This window comes from Propithecus coquereli, unplaced genomic scaffold (assembly GCF_000956105.1).
Source record: "Propithecus coquereli isolate 6110/MARCELLA unplaced genomic scaffold, Pcoq_1.0 Scaffold281, whole genome shotgun sequence".
NCBI lineage: Eukaryota > Metazoa > Chordata > Mammalia > Primates > Indriidae > Propithecus > Propithecus coquereli.
In genome coordinates, this window is record NW_012148408.1 from 1,801,000 (window position 1) to 1,820,300 (window position 19,301).

The window sequence follows — 19,301 nt, forward strand, 5'->3', positions numbered from 1 at the left end:
TGGGACTTATTGCCCTTGGGATCAACATTGTGCAGGAGTGAATGGGAAAGGATGGGGCAGAAAGAGAAGTTGAACTAAATGCAGTCCCAGCAAATGTCAGGGCAAGGGATAGCCTTTCTCTTGAGAGCTGATTCCGTAAGGGAGCTCTGGAGGGAGGAAAGCCCCTCAGAGGAGTCTTACTCCTCTCCTGGGGAGTGGCATGACCTGGTGGGAGGGAGCTGTCTTTGGCTGAGGACAAGTCCTGGAAAGGGATTCAGCTGATAGCTGTAGGCCACTAACGCTCCCAGCAGCTGGGTAAGTGAGCATCTGAGTCCTGAGGAGCCATGTGCTCTTTGGTATGCTGGGGTGGTTGGCTGTGCCAGTGGGGATGGGAATGGTGGTGGGTAGAATGGAGCGAATACTGCTGGAACTAGACTCTTGGAGAAAAAACTTGGCAGAGATAGTTGCCTGACCAAAAAACAGGATGAATGAGAGAGAGAGTTGCATTTAAAACTATATATACCAAACACTAATAGTTCCTTCAGTACTCTTGTGTTGGATAGTGCAGGATGGGGGAAGTTAAGATACAAACTCTGAAGCTCATGCCTTTTGACTCCACTAGAGCTAGTCAAACTGGTGTTCCATGGGCTAAATTCAGACAGCAGACATATTTTGTTTGGCTGCACAGCATTTTAAAAAATGTGAATTGGCTGCCACTATGTAAAAATTGGGAGAGTTTACACATAAGTTCAGCTCTCCAGCTTCTCTTGAGTAACTGAAAGATCTAGCAACACTGGGTCAACATTCCAGCATGGCAGTAATTGACTGGAGTTGAGTGACAGCTGCTCTCTTAAATGGAGGTGGTATATGCTCCTTAGTTCGCCACAGTCTCTATGCGTTACCTTCTTTGGCATTTTTGTTTAGAATTCGTGCCACATTACGTACTACCTAACAAAGTACATGGTGTATAATAGGCATTGGGACACTTAATATTGGTTCGACAGAATTGAATGAAATTATTAATTAAAGAGGAAGTTGGGTGAATTCTGGATCTCCAACTGTAATGAGAGGCTTGGCACTCAGGGGAGGCAACGGGACAGCGAGTACAAATTAGGATGAATTAATGACATGCTGGCCAGAGCCTGAATTAAAAAAGAAGAGCAGAGCGCTGTGGCCTAAAGTTTGGGTGTTTTATCCCAGAGTTAGAGAGGAATGGGGGCTCATGGAAGAAACCAGACAAGGAGAGGAAAGAGTCACAGAGGGAGGCAACAAGGAAGGAACTGGGGACCTTCAGAAGAAGTATGAGAGAAGGAAAGGAAGGCTGTGGATCTGGAAGTGTAGCAGTAAGCAGAGGTATTGGAACACTATCTGTGGGTGTCAGTGAGAACTTTTTCCAGGGGGGTTCTAGTTGGGGAAAGCATAGATGGACATTCATTTAAGATTCATCCTTTTCTTTCCAGCATTGTCATCATTCTGACATCATCTAAAAGAAATTAGTCAGTATCAATATCCATATTGCATCCTTAAAGAATAAGGGACCGGAGAAATGTCCAAACTCTGTCCTTTTGTTCTAGCAGAATAAAACATTCATTTAATATGTATTCTGGACAATCACCAACCTACAGAGATTGGAAACTTCCCTCATGGATGTATCTCTCTTTACACGAGCTATTGGTTTTGTGGATTTTCTGTGGTAAAATTAAAATTCTAGTTCCGTTCTGCCTTATCACCCAGTTAGTATCTTTCTGTGTGGCCTAACTGGCTGATTAGTGTGTGCTCAGAATGTGTCAACTCATTTTAAAATTAGCCTAAGTAAAATGTATTGAGGAAGATAAATTTTAAAATAACCCATCCCAAAGTCCAATGTCAGATATAGATAGATCATCTGTAGTTTTGGATGCAATCCTCTTCCTGCAAAACCAGCACAACTAATTCCATGCACAATCCTTTCAAATCTGGTACTGGGGGCATCACGAAGGACTTTGTTTTAGGAGGGCCATAGTTTGTCTCTCTTGTCTTTGGAGTTAAACCACGTACATTTGCATCTTGACTCTGCCACCTGTGAACCCTGTGACCTTGGGCAAATCACGGAATTCATCAGTTAGATGAGGATAATGATATCTATTGAGAAGGTTCGTTGAAAGGTTTAAATGAGATGATGAATGTGTTGAATTAATAATGTATGCGAGGCCCTTAAAGGCTTTTTGAGGATGGTGAAACTTGAATCTGTCATCAACTGTGCAAAAGTTATATTAACTTGAGTGCCTATCAGTTTAGAAGAGGAAGGATGGGCTTGGATTCCAGAGTCTGAGTTATTTTGATTGCCATTGGGTCTAGCATTGGTATTTAAGCGACCTTAAAAAAAAATCTCTCTTGACCTTTTTTTTTTTCTTTCTTCTCAGCATTCTATAGTAGCTACAAAGGACCAGGAAATCTGAGATCGTGTGCCTTATTTTTGTGAGAACTTAAGGCAGAGAGGGGCTGAGCACAGCCTCCCCGGGAGATAAGTGGCGGAGATCTACGCGCTGGGAGAAATGCTAGCCCCAGGGCGCCCTAACTTCCAACTCTGAGCTATCCAAGCCCGGAGGCCGGCGGGGGAAGGGCAGCCCGAGGTGGCGGTGGGGATGGGAGCGGATGTACCGGGGTCAGCTTCCACTCTGGCGGGCTGTGCCCAGCGCCAGTCTAGGTGAGCCCGGAGGCGCGGAAACGCGCGCCTCCCGGCCCCGAGGAGTTAGGTGACGTCACCTCCAGGAGGGCTCGCTTTTTCATTAATGAAACCGGCCGGCGCGGGCGCATGCGCGGCAGGCCCCCTTCCCTCTCGCTTCCCCCTCCTCTTTCCCAGCCGCGCTCTCAATCTCTAGCTCGCTCGCTCTCCCTCTCCCCGGGCCGTGGAAAGGATCCCACTTCCGGTGGGGTGTCATGGCGGCGTCTCGGACTGTGATGGCTGTGGGGAGACGGCGCTAGTGGGGAGAGCGACCAGGAGGCCCCCCTCCCCTCCCCCGGGTCCCCCTTCCCCCGCCCCCCTCCCCCCAGCCTCCTTGCCAACGCCCCCTTCCCCTCTCCCCCTCCCGGCTCGGCGCTGACCCCTCATCCCCACCCCCGTGGGAACGTTCGGAGCCTGCACTCCTCAGACCCTCTCGTCTCCTCTTCCCTCACCTCAGCCCCCGCTCCCCGCCCTCTTCTCGGCCCAGGGCGCCGGCCGACCCTTTCCTCCGCCGCCCCCCGGCCGCGGGGAGGACATGGCCGCGCACAGGCCGGTGGAATGGGTCCAGGCCGTGGTCTGCCGCTTCGACGAGCAGGTAACGGGCCTGTGGCGGGCGGGAGGTGGGAGCGGAGTGGGGGTGGGGACGGAGTGGGTGAGGGGAGGAAGGAGCGGCCGCCTCCCCCGCGGCTGCCTAAGGCTCTGGAGGAAAGGAAAGGAAGGGAAGGGGGGATAAGTGGGGATGGCCAAGGGGGGAGGTGCGGGGAAGGAGAGGACGGCTGGGAGCTAGGGCTCCCCTTCTCTCTTAAGTTGGGGGGGTGGGGCCTTGTCCCTGACCAGCCCCTCCGACCCTCCATCCCCTTTATCCCAGCCCTTCCGCCTCCTAATAGGGATGAGTGACCTGGGGCGCTTTCAGGGGCGCTCCATCTGGATTTAATCATTACCCCGTTCCTTTTTTCTGTTTTTGAACAGAGGTGGGTTAACATTTAGGGGTTCCCTCTTCCTCTTCCCTCCGTGACTCTCCTAACTGGACGCGAGTAACTGAAGGAACCCTAAGGCCCGTCTTGTGTACCCCCAATAGGAGAACGGTAACATTCTGCCCCTCCCCCAGTTTCTTCAGCTTCCTCTCTTGGAGGGGGAAGAGTAGAAGAAAGCAGGGAAAGCACAGGTTTTCTTACTTTTTGCTCCACGGTCTCAGCCTGCCCCAAGAGCTCAAGTGCACACACACACACTGCACATCTTTTTGATGCCCCACACAGATGTCCCCCCATATTCCGATGACACAGACTGCCGTTTTCATTGCTATTGCAGTGGAAACCTCGGTTCTCAAATATTTCCCCCTTTTTTCCGTCCTTGATAATTGCATCCCCCCCTTTTCTTGCCATCGGTCTGAGGATGTAAATATTGTATTTTTGAGTGAGAATCTTGAGGAGTAGGGGGAGAATGGTGAAAGGAAAGTGGGAAACTGCATCTGAGCCATTGACAACAGAAAGGAAAGACAGCTGGGATGTGGTTCTGGAGCCGATAATTCTCCTAGTGTTTGTTGTTTTTGACTCTCCTCCTGCTTGACAAGAGAACTTTCATTGAGAATATTTGGGATGGAAAAAAAGCTTCATAGCTTGGGGAGGTGACTTTTTATCCCCTGAGTTTTACACAATAAATCCTGGGGCTGATCAGAATGAATGCACACATAGCCTTTTGTCAATGGGAATTAGTTTAACTTTGTATTGCCGTAGGTAGTTGGGATTGGTTTAAAGGGATGTTTTTTGCAGCTGCAGTTCTACCATGGGCTTCCTGTGATGAGAGAATTGTTTAAAGATTAAGTCAATCTATTTTGTTTATTGGATATAATCGTAAAACTGATTATGGGAGCTGAAGGGATGGGGGAAGGGTTCCACTTTTATTTGATCCATACACATTTCCTTACAGGACTCAAAGTGTTTCAGATTGCCTGAAACTTATTTGGGAATAGGCAGAGGAAGTTAGAAGAAGCTTATATAGATAAAATAGAATTATGAAACTGTCAGAGACTTAAAGGAGTTGTTTCATCCATCCTTCTGTTTCTAGACCAAAAGGCATCTAAACCAACTGTACTATTAATCCATCGGATGAAGTAAAATGTTACTGCATATAGTAGATTGCATTATTGATATAGCATTAGATTTAAAACTTGATAGAAAAGACTTTCTCTGGGTAATTTAAAAAAAGGAGTTAAAAGGCACATAGAAGAACTCCACAGGTAAACCTTGTGGACAGCATAATCTGGACATAGGAATTTGAAGGATTCATGCCACGATTCTTCCCAATTTTTAAAAATTAAAAAAAAACTTTCCAGTTATTTTTAAATTTTATTTCTTCACTTCTTACCTGTTCATCTCTAGGCTTGTTTACCATATCAGAAAAAGATAGTTCTCTAAATTTTAAAAGAGGAATGATTCTGATAATATGCCCAGTAATTCAGGAACATATTTCTTCTTCCTTCCCCACTGTTAAAAGACCTTCGGCTTTGTTGTTTGCTTTGTTATGTACATTGTGGAATCAAACCCACTACCACCATCTGTTAATAATTAAGGACATAAGTGTTTAAAACAGCATTTTAATACATTCCTTACATTGTAATTAAGAGAAGGATACATAGGACAAATTATTCCTCACATTTTTCTTTCACAAGGTTAAAGTCCACTGACTTTGAGATGCAGAAGGGTAAGGGTTTTTAGCGTTGAACATAAAGTACTTATATAGGTTAATTTATTATAGAAGTAATGTTTAATTCAAATTAGAGTTCATCTTAAGGTTGGAAATGTCTATTTTTAGTGGAGCATGGAGAGGTTAAGTGACATAGCAGACCTAATAACAAGAGCCTCAGTATGAAAAGTAGTAAATGCTGGACTATCAGGGGAATACTTTTCCTAAGTATCCCATAGAATTTGTTTTAATAATCCATTAAATATAATTAGAACAGTTTACAATTTTTTTTGAGGAGAGAAAAATCCCTGCATGTACTGAGAGACATTTGTATAAGAATCTTAAGTGTTTCAACTCCTTAGAAAAGTTTTCAATTTTGAAGATCATGTCTATACTTTGTTTTACTGGGGATAGAGGGAGTTGAGCCTTTCCCTTTTATTATAACTAAGATGTGTGCCTGTTCAACCACTTCAGTCCCCAGGGACCATGTGCATGTGTAAAGATGGCAACTGTGTTTATGATTGAATTGATGTTTTGGTTGGACTTCTAATATTTGATGTGATTAAAGAAGAAATGCATTACTAGCCACTGCCAATTATAGACATATTGAACTCTGACGGATATTGCTTAGCAACTTAGCGCAGTAGACCCAGTTAAAAGAAGTGGTAGCATTCCATCTTGACGTTTTGAGCTCAAATCCTTATGGGTAAAATAAAATTTCTATAACCTGCTGATATTGTACCTAAACCTAAAATTTATGACCTAAGTTCAATGAGTGTTACCAATTTTAGAAATAATCCCTTCCTTGATTAGGGAGATGACAGTTGCAAAAGTGGACAGCCAGAAAGCTGAATGTATCAGTTACATCTTGTGCCTCTCCTTAACTTGCCTTTATGATGCCAAATAGAAAGTTTCTAAATTGAAACTGGCAGATTTTAGGTGTGTACCTTTAACTTGCGGTTCATTAGTCCAGTTTCTTAACAAGTTAGAGCCTTCTTGCGTATGTCACTTAGCTCTGTTACCCCACCAGTCCCTGTAGAGCTTTATTTCTGAAAGGAAGTAAGGGGAAAGTATGGATATTTGAAATTTTTTTTAAAAAAAAAAGAAATAGAAAAGTCACCCCAAACGGTATGTTGTAAATATGTTCATTTAAAGCAATTATATTTTCCATATCTGGTCAAGCAAAAGCAGTATATAAAAGCCAAAAAAATAACATTTTAAAGAACATGTTATATCATAAACTGATTTTTAAAATTTGTAATACCCTATTGGTTATTCTTATACATCGAATGTTAATTTGGAATATCCTTTGAATATGTGGTGTAAAATTCACAGTATAAAATGATTGGTAAATGTCTTTGGAGTTGCAAACCGTATGCTAATTGGCTAAGTAGTTAGATTTGTAAAACTTTGAAGCTATTTTGGATTTTTAAAAAAATCTCCTAGGCTCATTCTTAAAACCTGGTCCGCAATTTTTGTAAGGCCTTATAATAAGTTGAAAATGAATACTCTTTTGTGGTGAGGGATATTTTATGGTGAGTGAGAAATAATGCTTATGCTTTATTTTAGAACTCATATTTTTAAAAAATTTCCTCCAGCTGGTCCTCAATTAAGTCTCTGCACCCCCTTCCACTCCCCATCTTGTCTAGGATCTGATTTAGTCTTTACATGAGCGTCTTCCTTTTTACCTTCAAACTTACTTAGATTTCCTTTCTCTTCTAAATCAAACATTTACTTGGTCCTGCACTTTCTGTCTGTGGACCAATCCTTTTTTTCCTTTTGTTGCCAGACACCCGCTGCCTCTGCTGTTTCCTTTATTACTCTGAAAATTAGCTTCTGCCTCTGATTTCCTCCTGGATTGCTGCATTCTTGAAAATGATTCCTTCTGGCAAAACCTAGTGGTCTTTGTTCAATTGTAAAGCCACTGTGATGTTCCACTACCCCTGGAACCAGTCTCTTCTAGTTCCCAAGACACAATACTTTCTTGTATGTATGTTTGCGGGTCCTTATACTATATTGATGTTCTCACTGATCCTTGAACACATGTGCCTTCTCTGTTATACCATGCTGCCTGTCACTGAATTGGAGTTCCTAAACAGTGGTCTCAGTTCTGTTTTGCTGTTCATTGGCTCTGTCCCTATGCTAGCCATTAGCTCTTATACATCCTAGATTTCCCCATCTGTTGAAAAAGAATTGACTAGAAAGTCTTTAAAATTCTTTCAAATTTAAATATTAAATGATTTTAATGTTTTAATAGTTCTGACACACGACAGTCTATTGGGAGTTTACCCCACCTAATTTACCAAGCTATTTCTCATTATGCCTCAGCATGCGTCTATGTTCCAGGCAAGTGGGCCCAGTCTCTTCTGTATATATCATGCTTCATTCTTGCTTCTTGACCTTTGTTTATGTTGGTCCCTGTTTGAATGCTTTAATTTCTCCTTTGTGCTTTTCTAATTCCTGTCCATTCTTCAATGTCCAGCTCAAAATTTGTTTCTTCCCTGAGATCTTTTTAGACTAAACTCACTGCTATCTTCTTGGTATCCTTGTCACCTGAGGTTTTATAGAACCACACTGTAAGGTTTCTTACCTTAGGAGTGTTGGTTGAACACAGCTTAGCTTTGTTTTCTTTTCTCTTGTCTTTTTATCAAATAGAGTGTAAACTTTCTGAAAAGCAAGAAGCTGCATAAGAATTCTCTTGTGCTCACTCCAGTGCCTGGCACAGTTACAAGCACACAGAACATCATTGATGGAATGTTTTTCATATGATTCCTGGTTGAAGGGTAGACTGGCTAAACAGTGGTAATTTTGGCTTTGTTGTAAATGTAAATAACTGTCTTTTACTTCCATGTTTGTAATAGCCTAGGTTTTATAAGTTAAGTGATATTTTAACCAGCAATGGGTTAAAAAAAAAAGTGACCTTAAAGGAGGAACTTATATTTATATTTCCTCCCATAGAGTAAACATGTTTTTTGAATCAGGTTTCAGATCTGATTAACTACCTTTGTAATCTTGGATTTATCAGTTACTGTTAATGACAAAGTTCTACACAGAGAAATTTTTGCGGTGGTCTAATAGGATAATGAATGTGAAGCACTTTGAAAAGTCTGAAATTATTCAAATATAAGACTTATTCATTTTCTTTACAGCTTACTGATTATTATGTTTTCACCAAATAAGAGAGAATGACTAGTCTCTGGACATTCCCTTGTATGTACCTTGGCCAATATATACTTTACTTTAGCATTTATTAACAAATACTTAGGGTACTGATAGCATCCTTCTGTAACATATCATGCGTTTGATCTTTCTTTATCATCTAATTAGGAAGTATAGTAAAATGTCATAAGGTGCTGTGATTGCTAAATTGGGCCAGCAATGTTGTTACATTTTATTTTAAATATCCAGTTTTTACACTATCTTTATTTGATTTTTTTGATTGTTAGGAAATTAGATTCTTTTCTTAAATCTGCTTTATAAAAAATGTGTTTAACATGGAGAATTTTGTCCTTAAACGGAAGTTTAGTGATACAGTAATAAGCATACCTTATTTTTATATTTTTTTTCTTGAAATTACTCAGTTGGCTATGGGGCATTTTTGTTTTAACCTTCAAATTTGATGTTATGGGGTTCTGTGTAGACTCTATATTGTTTCATGAAACAGCATGCTTTTAGGGATAAGCAGTTTATTAATTAAAAATGTATTTTGTACATGTGTTTCTTAGGCCTCAGTCTATTCTTCATTGGAGGTGTGTGTGTATGTATATATTATTAATTTTATATATCTATATATATGACAAGAAACAGGTGTAGGAAGGCTTTTTTTTTTTTTTTTTTTTAAAGGAAATTTAAGGAGGAGATTGTTCTATAGAAGTAGAAGGGGACGTTTGTGGTCACTTTAAACTGTTAAAAGGCTTAGAATCAATACCGAAGCAGAATATGGGCATCTTAAGCTATTTCTTTGCAGAGGATTGACTTGTGTTTATAAAAGCGTTGGCTCGTTTCATCTGACATCTATTAGAATACCCCATTTTCCTGGAGGTGGGAGGGAAAGATAAGACAAAATTTCTTTTGACCTTGAAGAATAGAAAAGTCTTACATTGTGTGACTATGAATTAAATTTAAAGTTTCAACAGCTTGCAAATTTCTGTATCTAACTATGTGGGTAGAGCCTTCAGTCAACCAGAGCACTCTTAGAGGTTGTGCTGAAGAAAATTTTAACATTATAGAATATAAATTATCATTGATATTGATAGTACTCTCACTAAAGTCTCTTAAAGTGGGTGCATCAGACTGTATATTTGACCACTTTAAATGTGTATGCTTGTGATATATGTTTATATTCTTCAAATATAACTGAGTGGCTTTTGAGCCATTGACTGTACCATCAAAAGAAAGAGTTGCTGCTGAAAGAAGAAAGCCCCAAGCTAATACGAAGTTCCATCCTATTATAATGAAGAATTAGAGTTATGTTCTAAAATTTTATATACTCTTATGATAAATGGTACTAATTACTTTGCAGTAGCAGTAACTAGAAGTTTGAGGTGCAAACTTCTAGATTGCAAAATTTCTTTAAACCACAGTCTGGCACTCTTTTGGTTTGGTTTAGGATTGCTGCTACAGCCTACAAGCTGTTGCCTGCCCTTATTTATATTTTATACCTTTGAGTGTCTTGCCCTGTTGAATTTCAGAGAACTTACTTAACTTTTCCTGATGAAAGCCTTTCTCCACTCCACTATCCCACCATCCCTTGCAGGGTGGTATATCTAGTGCAAGAGGCATGAAGTAAATATAGTAAATAGTAGGACTTTTAGAAACTTGCTTTTAAGGACTTTTATTTAACTTATTTTTAATCATAATTTTATGCCCAGTTAATGCTTTTGGGTAGTTATGTCTCATAATAATCTCAAATGACCCTTTTCTGTTTAATTGTTGACAGATTTTCTTGGGTAGTCTTCATAGTAATTTGGGCATGAGAAAAAACCTACCACTTCGAATTTGTGAGGGCAGCATACTATATAATAAAAGAAAAAGCTCTTGACTGTGAAACTTCCAGTGTGGCCTTGGGCAAGTCACTTACCCTCTCTGATCATCAGTTTTCTACATTTTCATCTGTAAAATGGGGATGATAACCTGTCCTACTCACATCATAGGTTTGTTTAATGTCTCAGGTATGAATATTTTAGATGAAAGGAAGCTATAAATAGGCATAAAATGTGTTACCATCTGTGCAGTATTTTTTTCTATTCCTTCTTTATAGTTTGATGATTTTTTCTCTGCACGAGAAAAAATAAAGAGGCAAAGCAATGTGTTCATAATCATGTGATATGTAATTCACAGAGTTTAAACTAGAGCGTGGCTATCTTAATTGTTAAATCAGTAACTTTTCAATAAATAGAGCTATATAAAAGTCTTAATTTTGTAAACAGCACAAATATGTAAAATGAGGGATCTATTGCTTCAAAGATGATATGTTACATTTTACCTTTTTTGTTCATATTAGAGTATCAATCATTTTAGGTTGGTTATATGTTAGAAATAGACGTAAGTTTTAAACATACCCTTGATTTCATTATGTATCATTCTCCTTATCAACTTTCCAAAGCTTCCTGGCTGCTAGAAGTTATAACATTGTTCCTTTTTATTTAGTTTTGTAATACTATTTTGTACTCTAGATTTTTAGGTGAGGAAAGTTGAATTCTTAAGGTGAGAATGGAATTTGTGAGACTACCAATAGGAGTATACATACAGTTATAAATATGAAATTATATATTTCATTCTTTTATCTTGGCAAAGCACAGTCCAGTTTTATAAAGTTGGTTTTCATACTCTTAAAACATTTTCTTGGAGTTTGATTAAATTTGAGGCAACCTTTTTAACTCTGATAATATTTGAATGCCTTCTCCTATAAGATTCCTGGGTGTTTTCTTTTAACTTATTATAGCTACTTTTTCAGTTTTTCTTTTAACCTGTAACAACTCTCAGATCTTTCATCTTGTCTTTTAGAGTATCTTTTCTCCTCTCCAGTTTGTACCAATGCCTTTTATTTCCTTACCATCTTGGGGCTGGGAAAATGTTGTGACTTTAGGTTCCAGGCCAGTTTCTTCTTTTGGGTAATTGAGGGAGGAAAAAAAGAGAAGCATTTGTATTTCCTGTTATGTTTCAGTTTTGGCCTCTGATAAGTGGATTTTTCTGGAGAATGGGAGAGGTAGTAGGTTTTGTTTTGGTCAAATGTTTACAACCAAGATCAGTGAAGACCTGAGCTCTGGTTTTTTCCCTGACACAACTATCTTTGTGGTATTGTGTAAATCTCCTGAATTCTCAGGCTGTTTTGTCATCTGTAAAAGAGGAGAATGTAATCTGGCAGTTCAAAACTTTTACAATTCTTACAATATATTGATTTTTTATTTTAGCCAGTCCTCTGACTGAAAATATAATTTTAGTCACTAATTGAATAGTTCACAGATCCCTAGTCAGAAGGTGTCTGAGATTATTTAAGTACTACTTATGCAATAGCCCGGACAGATGATTGTCTAACCTCTACTTGGATATTAAAAAACAAAGTAGTAATTCATATTCTAGAAATACGGAATATGCAGTAAAATCATAAAAAATAAACAACCAATGAGAACCATTGTTAAAATTTTGGTATATGTGATTACGTGTGCTGATTTTCAAATTAGACCACCTGGGTTTGAATTTCTGCTCTCTCCTATTGTTTATTAGCCCTTGGCCAAGTGACTTCTTCAAGCTTCAGTTTTTTTACTTGTAAAATAGGGTCAATAATAGCACCTATTTCATAGAGGTAGTTGTGAGCTTTAAATAAGGAAATATATGTAACACTTGTGTGGCACAGTTTCTGGCACAACAGGAGCTCAATAAATGTTAGTAGTGTTAGGTTGTTGGAGTTGAATGAGATACATTGTTGTATAATCTCTTCTTTTAATATAATGTGAGCACTTTCCATATAATTACATTTTCTTTTACATTATTTAAAATTTTAAGGGATTATATGTAATTTTAATTTTTTCCCCTTTTTTTGAAACAGAGTCTTACTCTGTCGCCCACGGTAGAGTGCTGTGGTGTCATCAGAGCTCACTGCAACCTCCAGCTCCTGGGCTCAAGGAATCCTCCCGCCTCAGCCTCCCAAGTAGCTGGGACTACAGGCATGTGCCACCATGCCTGGCTAATTTTTTCTGTTTTTAGTAGAAGATGGGATCTCACTCTTGCTCAGGCTGGTCTCAAACTCCTGACCACAAGCAATCCTCCCACCTTGGCCTTCCAGCATGCTAGGATTACAGGCATAAGCCACCATGCCCAGCCCTTTTTCCTAATATTTTTAAAATTTTGAATTTTCTACACTGAACATGTATTTTTATAATCAGAAAAATAATAACAAAGTAAATAAATGTTATCTAAAAATATAAAATGTGACTAGACTGTGTCTAGGTAAGAAATATGGCCAGGTGAGGTGGCTCTTGCCTGTAATCCCAGCACTTTGGGAGCCGAAGGCAGGAGGATCAGTTGATGCCAGGAGTTTGACACCAGCCTGGGCAACATAGTGAGACCCTGTCTGTACAAAAAATAATTTAAAAAAATTAGCTTGATGTAGTGGCATGTGCCTGTGGTCCTGGCTACTTGGGAGGCTGAGGTGGGAGGATCTCTTGAGCCTTGGAGGTAAAGGTTACAGTGAGCTATGATCCCACCACTGCACTCTGCCTGTACTACAGAGCAAGACCCTGTCTCTTAAGAAAAAATAATATGTATATATTAAAATCTCAATTTGTAGCAGTGTAAGGTTAGCATAAGAGTAGGGCGCGGTGGCTCATGCCTGTAATCCTAGCACTCTGGGAGGCCGAGGCGGGCGGATTGTTTGAGCTCAGGAGTTCGAGACCAGCCTGAGCAAGAGCGAGACCCCGCCTCTACTAAAAATTAGAAAGAAATTAATCGGCCAACTAAAAATATATAGAAAAATATATAGAAAAAACTTAGCCGGGCGTGATGGCACATGCCTGTAGTCCCAGCTACTCGGGAGGCTGAGGCAGAAGGATCACTTGAGCCCAGTAGTTTGAGGTTGCTGTGAGCTAGGCTGATGCCACGGCATTCACTCTAGCTAGGGCAACAGAGTGAGACTCTGTCTCAAAAAAAAGAAAAAAAAAAGAGTAGGGTCTGAATGAGGTAAATACAATATGATGATGATTAAAGTACAAGAACTTGTTACTGTACCTTTAGCACTGTCTAGATGAGAGGGAACCATGAATTGCCCACATCTCCTTAACAGGTCTGTGATTTTTAGAGTTTTCAAGGCAGCCCTAACCTAGATGATACCTGGATGATCATAGATGTAGGGTAGAGGAGAAACTGCCAGGAGCCAGCTTTTTTTTTTTTTAAATGAAGGAAAAATATCTAGAAAATTGGTAGGTGACTGTGACAAGGTTTGTTAGTGAGTACTCGTGAGTCATGAGCCTTAAGGAAGAGGGGGTAGAAAAATTTAGAATTTGACCTTCCTGCATCTCCTATTCATTGTTTCTAATTCTACTCTCTATAGCTTGACAGAATACGTTTGTCCCTTTACTTTAAAAACATTTGAAGACATTTTAAGTATTCCCTGGATTTCCCCTCTCCTCCCCAGAAAAATTTCACTTATTCTTCAACCATTTCTCAAAGGATGTGTTTCCAAGGCATTTCACCATGCTAGCTGTTTTCCTTTTGGCACAATGGTGGTCAGTACTAAGGCATACCATTTTTCATCTCTTCTCTCAATATTGTATACAAGGGTATTATATGGAACTTAAATAAAAAAAAATGGCTTAAAAATACCAAGCTTCAGATACACTATATTTTTGGTAGTCATCTGATTACCAATGCAGGGTAAACCTATCAAAAATGTTAATTGGTGTTTGTGTGTGTGCGTGTGTGTTTAAAGTTTTATTAGGAAAAGTTTCAAACATAAAAGTAGAGAGATGATTATAAATTAATCCCCGTGTATTCATTACCCAGATTCTACTCAGTCTGTCTCAACCATATTCTTACCCATTTCCTGCTTACTACCTCTCTGTTATTTTGAAGTAATCCCATATATCATTTCAGCATGACTTATTCTTAACTCATGCTGACTTTAAGGAGCTTGTGATATAAAAACAGAACTCAATTAGTAATCAAAAAATTTGACATTGAGTCCTGATTTTCTACTAGAGTGAGTTAACTTGAGAAAGTCAAGCTGTCTGAGCTGTAAATTCCTAATATGTTGAAGAATATGCAGGTTGTGAAGGGGACATAAATGCTACCTGCCCTTTTTTGTAGGGATCTGTGAGAATCAAAGATATGAGGTAAGGCCAGTGCAGTGGCTCATGCCTGTAATCCCAGCACTTTGGGAGGCTGAGACGGGAGGACTGCTTAACGTCAGGAGTTCAACTCCAGCCTGAGCAACATAGCGATGCCACGCCTTTACAAAAAATAGAAAAATTAGCTGGGCATGGTGGCATATGCCTGTAAATCCCATCTAATCGGGAGACAGAGGCAGGAGGATTGCTTGAGCCCAGGTGTTTGAGGTTGTAGTGAGCTATGATCATGCCACTGTGTTCTAGCGCGGGTGACAGAGCAAGACCTTGTCTCAAATAAAAAGAGATATGAGGTAGTATGTGTGAGGGTACTTTTTAAACTCTAAACTGGAAAGCAAAAATGCTTTACACAAGGAAGATCTCATTAGTAAATGCTGCTTCCCTGTATAAGTGCTAACAGGTCATCTACATAATAATCAGTCTTAGAATTATCTGTATGTCGACATTAAATTAAGTCCATAGTACTAAAATCACCTTTTCATCTTTACCCACTGCTGCATTTTGATAATTGCAGCAGCATTTTCTCATTGTCAGTCTGGTTCCTTTCTATTTTTTGTGACTTCCCAAAGTTGACTGACAGCATTTCCCTTATCACATTTCCAAGTTTTCATCTCTACCTTTGGATTAATTCATGTAGACTTGAATTCAGATAAAGCAGGTAGATGGGCTGTGCATTCCTTATCTAAGAGTTCTGATGACTCTCCATATGTTCTTTTTCAAATTTGAAAATCATTTTGCTTTCTGCTAGAATAATTATAAGTAAAATCAAGTTGAATAGTTCTGCTTTTAATCACCTGTGAGTATTATACTGTGGACTCTAGCGGTTCCTGTCCTTCCTTCCTCATCTTCTTGATCCTAATTTTTTTTTTTTTTTTTTTTTTTTTGAGGCAGAGTCTCACTCTGTTGCCCAGGCTAGAGTGAGTGCCGTGGCGTCAGCCTAGCTCACAGCAACCTCAAACTCCTGGGCTCAAGCAATCCTACTGCCTCAGCCTCCCAAGTCCACCATGCCCGGCTAATTTTTTCTATATAGTTTTAGTTATCTGATTAATTTCTTTCCATTTTTAGTAGAGACGGGGTCTCGCTCTTGCTCAGGCTGGTCTTGAACTCCTGAGCTCAAACGATCTGCCCGCCTTGGCCTCCCAGAGTGCTAGGGTCCTAATATTTTTTTAAAGTCTCTAGTTATCCTGAACTTTTAATTGCTCTTCTATCAATTTTTCCATTGTGTATAGTGCATATTCTTTCTTAAATGTCCTTATAAATACTGAGCTTTGGTGGAGGGGAGAGGAACAACTGGTGTAGGCACGTTAGTTTCTTTAGAAATGCCAGCTTTACCAGATCACTTAAGACTCTTGTTAAAAGTACAGATTTCCTGGCTCCATTAATCATTTGAGTTCTAGAGGTGTGGACAATGGATGGTAGTTTTAAAAATTTCCCCAGGTCATTTTGATATAAAACTGTTAAATGTTAAATAACATTGTTGTATGATATGCAGGCAGAATTTGACTTCTGGGTAGTATTTAGTAGGTCATAATACAGTCATCTATACCACTGCAACAAGTTAAAAAAAAAACAACCAGAACTGGATGAACTTTAATAATCTGTATTGTAAAAAATACTGGAGAGCTATGAAAGTAATAAGGACTAGATGAGTTAAAATTCCAGAGACAGAGGAGACCCTTGGAGCTGAGCAGAGGACTGCTGACATTTGCTGATTCTGGCCACAAACTGAAGAAAAAAGATGAACCGGAAGTGAACTGAGTCTTTATAAAACTGCATAGGCCTGGCCCAGTTAAATTCCTGTTTGGATTGAGATGATCAGACTCTCTTATCCCCTTTGTCTAATAGAGGAAATAGAGAACTCTCACTGGGAAATTATATTCTGGAGTTTCTAAGGTTCTTTCATTTGCAATAACTAGCATACAATTAACAATTTCTAGAGATACGAAAAGGTAGAAAAATGTGATACATATTCAAGAAGAAAAAAGAAACTATAGAAGCAGACTCAGAAAATTGAAGTTAGCAGACAAGGACTTTATTTATTTTATTATTTTTTGAGACAGAGTCTTACTTTGTCACCCAGGCTAGAGTGCTTTGGTGTTAGCCTAGCTCGCAGTAACCTCAAATTCCTGGGCTCAAGCAATCCTGCCTCAGCCTCCCAAATAGCTGGGACTACAGGCGCGTGCTACCACGCCTGGCTAATTTTTTTCCTATTTTTAGTTGCCCGTCTAATTTATTTTTGTTTTTAGTAGAGACGGGGTCTTGCTCTTGCTCAGGCTGGTCTCGAACTCCTGACTTCAAGTGATCCTCCCGCCTTGGCCTGCGAGAGTGCTAGGATTACAGACGTGACCCATCATGCCCAGCCTAGACAAGGACTTTAAATTAACCATAATATACTAAAGAAAATAGAGGAAAAGATGGGCAAAATGGATGAGAATTTCCATAGAGAATTGTAATCCATAGAAAGAAACCAAATGGACATTCTAGGAATAAAAAACATAATATTGGTTGCTTAAGGTGTTTCATTTATGGATTAATTAGAAGACTTTGGTGCAGGACTCTCTAGGACTTCATTCCACCCCTTGTCCAACTCTTCACTGTTCTGAAAAAAAACAAAAAAAGAAGTCAGTTGAGTATATACTATTTTAGTTCCATGAGAGCAGGGACTATGTCTGTTTTGTTCACTGCCGTATTCTCAGAGCCTGGCACATTAAAAAACAAAGCAAGACAAAACAAAATCCTCCTCACTATTACCACACAAACACTCTACAATGAATTAATTATAATTAATATGAAATTATTCATTTGATGGGTTTAAGAGCAGATTACACAGCAAGAGGCAAGACTAGAGAACATGTAGATAGGTCAGTAGAAAATATCCAAATGAAAACCTAGGAGGAAAAAAAGTAGAACACAGCCTAAGAGACAATGTGGAACACTAGTAAAAAGTCTAATGTGTAATTGGAGACTCAGAAGTAGAGAAGAGAGATTAGTGTGGAAGTTTGAGAGATAATAGTAAAATATTTTCCAAAACTGATGAAAGACATCAACCCATAGATTCAAGTAGGTTAGCAAACCCCAAGCAAGAGAAATGCAAAGAAAACAACACTTAGGCATATCTTAATTTAACTATTGAAAACTAGAAACAAAGAGAAACGCTTAAAAGCGGACAGAAGGAAAAAAAAAAAGCATTGCTTTCTAAGGAACAATATAATATCTGATGGCTGACTTTTAAACACAGCTTTGAAAACTCGGAAATAACGGAAAGACATTTTTAAAGTGTTGGAAAAAAACTGCCACACTAGAGTTCTATTCCCAGCAGAAACATCCTTCAGATGTGAAGGTGAAATAAAGACATTTTTAGACAAACAAAAGCTGGGAGAATTTATTACCAGCAGACATGCACTTTAAGATTGCTAAAGGAAGTTTTTTAGGCAGAAGGAATATGTCTCAAGTTGATGTACAAAACTGTGGAAAATAATGAAGAGCACCCAATTGGGTAAGTATATGAGTAAATGTATAAGAATAATTGCCTTTTTTTTTCCTGTTTTTAGGAACTTGATCGCTTTTTGTTCTTCCATAATAATAGAATTTCTGCAGCTTATATATTAAGGTAAAATTACCATACAATAAATAAACTGCACATATTTAAATTTGGTGAGATTTGATATACATATAAGTCTGTGATTCCATCACCACAGTCAAGATAATGAACATATATTACTCACAAAAGTTTCCTTTAGCCGCCTTATAATCTGTTTCTCCCACCTTCCCATCCCTAGGCAACCATTGAGCTGTTTTTGTCTCAATGGATGTGTTATACATTGTTTATCCATTCACCTATTGATGGATAACTGGAGACAATGCCAATTTTAGCCGTTACAAATAGTTACCTCTAAGATTCATGTACATGACTTTGGACATGTTTTAATTTCTCTTGAGTAAATAAGTAGAAATGGCTAGGTTACATGGTAGGTGTACATATGTTATGTTACAGGTAGTACATCCTGTAACTTTTTAAGAGGCTGCCAAGCTGTTTTCCAAAGTGATTGTACCATTTTACAGTGGTATATGAGAGTTCCAGTTGCTCCACATCCTTATCAACACTTGTTTTCTTTTCTTTTTTTCTTTTTTTTTAAGTCTAGCCACCATAGTGGGTGTGAAATGGCATTTCATCATGGTTTTGATTTGCATTTCCCTAATGATAATGAGCATCTTTTCATGAACTTATTTACGATCTGAATATTTCCATCGGTGAAATGTATGTTTGAATCTTTTTGCCCATTTTTAAAAAATTGGGTTTTATTATTGTTTTGAGAATTGGTAATATATATGGAATACAAGTCCTTTATCAGATAATGTGATTTGCAAATATTTTCTCCCAGTTTTTGGCTTGTTTTTTTGTTCTCAAATTCTTTCAAATGCAGACGTTATTAACTTTTCTGAAGTCAGATTGATCAGTTTTTTAAAAAAATGGACCGTCTTACTGGTTTATCTAAGATACCTTTGTCTAATGTAAGGTCACAAACATTTCTCCTATTTTTCTTATAGAAATTTTACTGTTTTAGGTTTTGCACTAGGTCTATGACTCATTTTTT

General features: G+C 38.8%; 1 protein-coding gene across 1 annotated transcript in view; it reads left to right on the top strand.

Moving 5' to 3' along the window:
• Positions 1-2,831: 2,831 nt before the first annotated feature.
• Positions 2,832-19,301, top strand: part of NF1 (neurofibromin 1) — a 273,599-nt gene continuing 257,129 nt past the window's right edge. Inside the window, exon 1 of the mRNA XM_012648327.1 lies at positions 2,832-3,278. Within this exon, the coding sequence (XP_012503781.1) occupies positions 3,219-3,278 (60 nt within the window). The 5' untranslated portion in view covers positions 2,832-3,218. The remainder of the gene's footprint in view (positions 3,279-19,301) is intronic.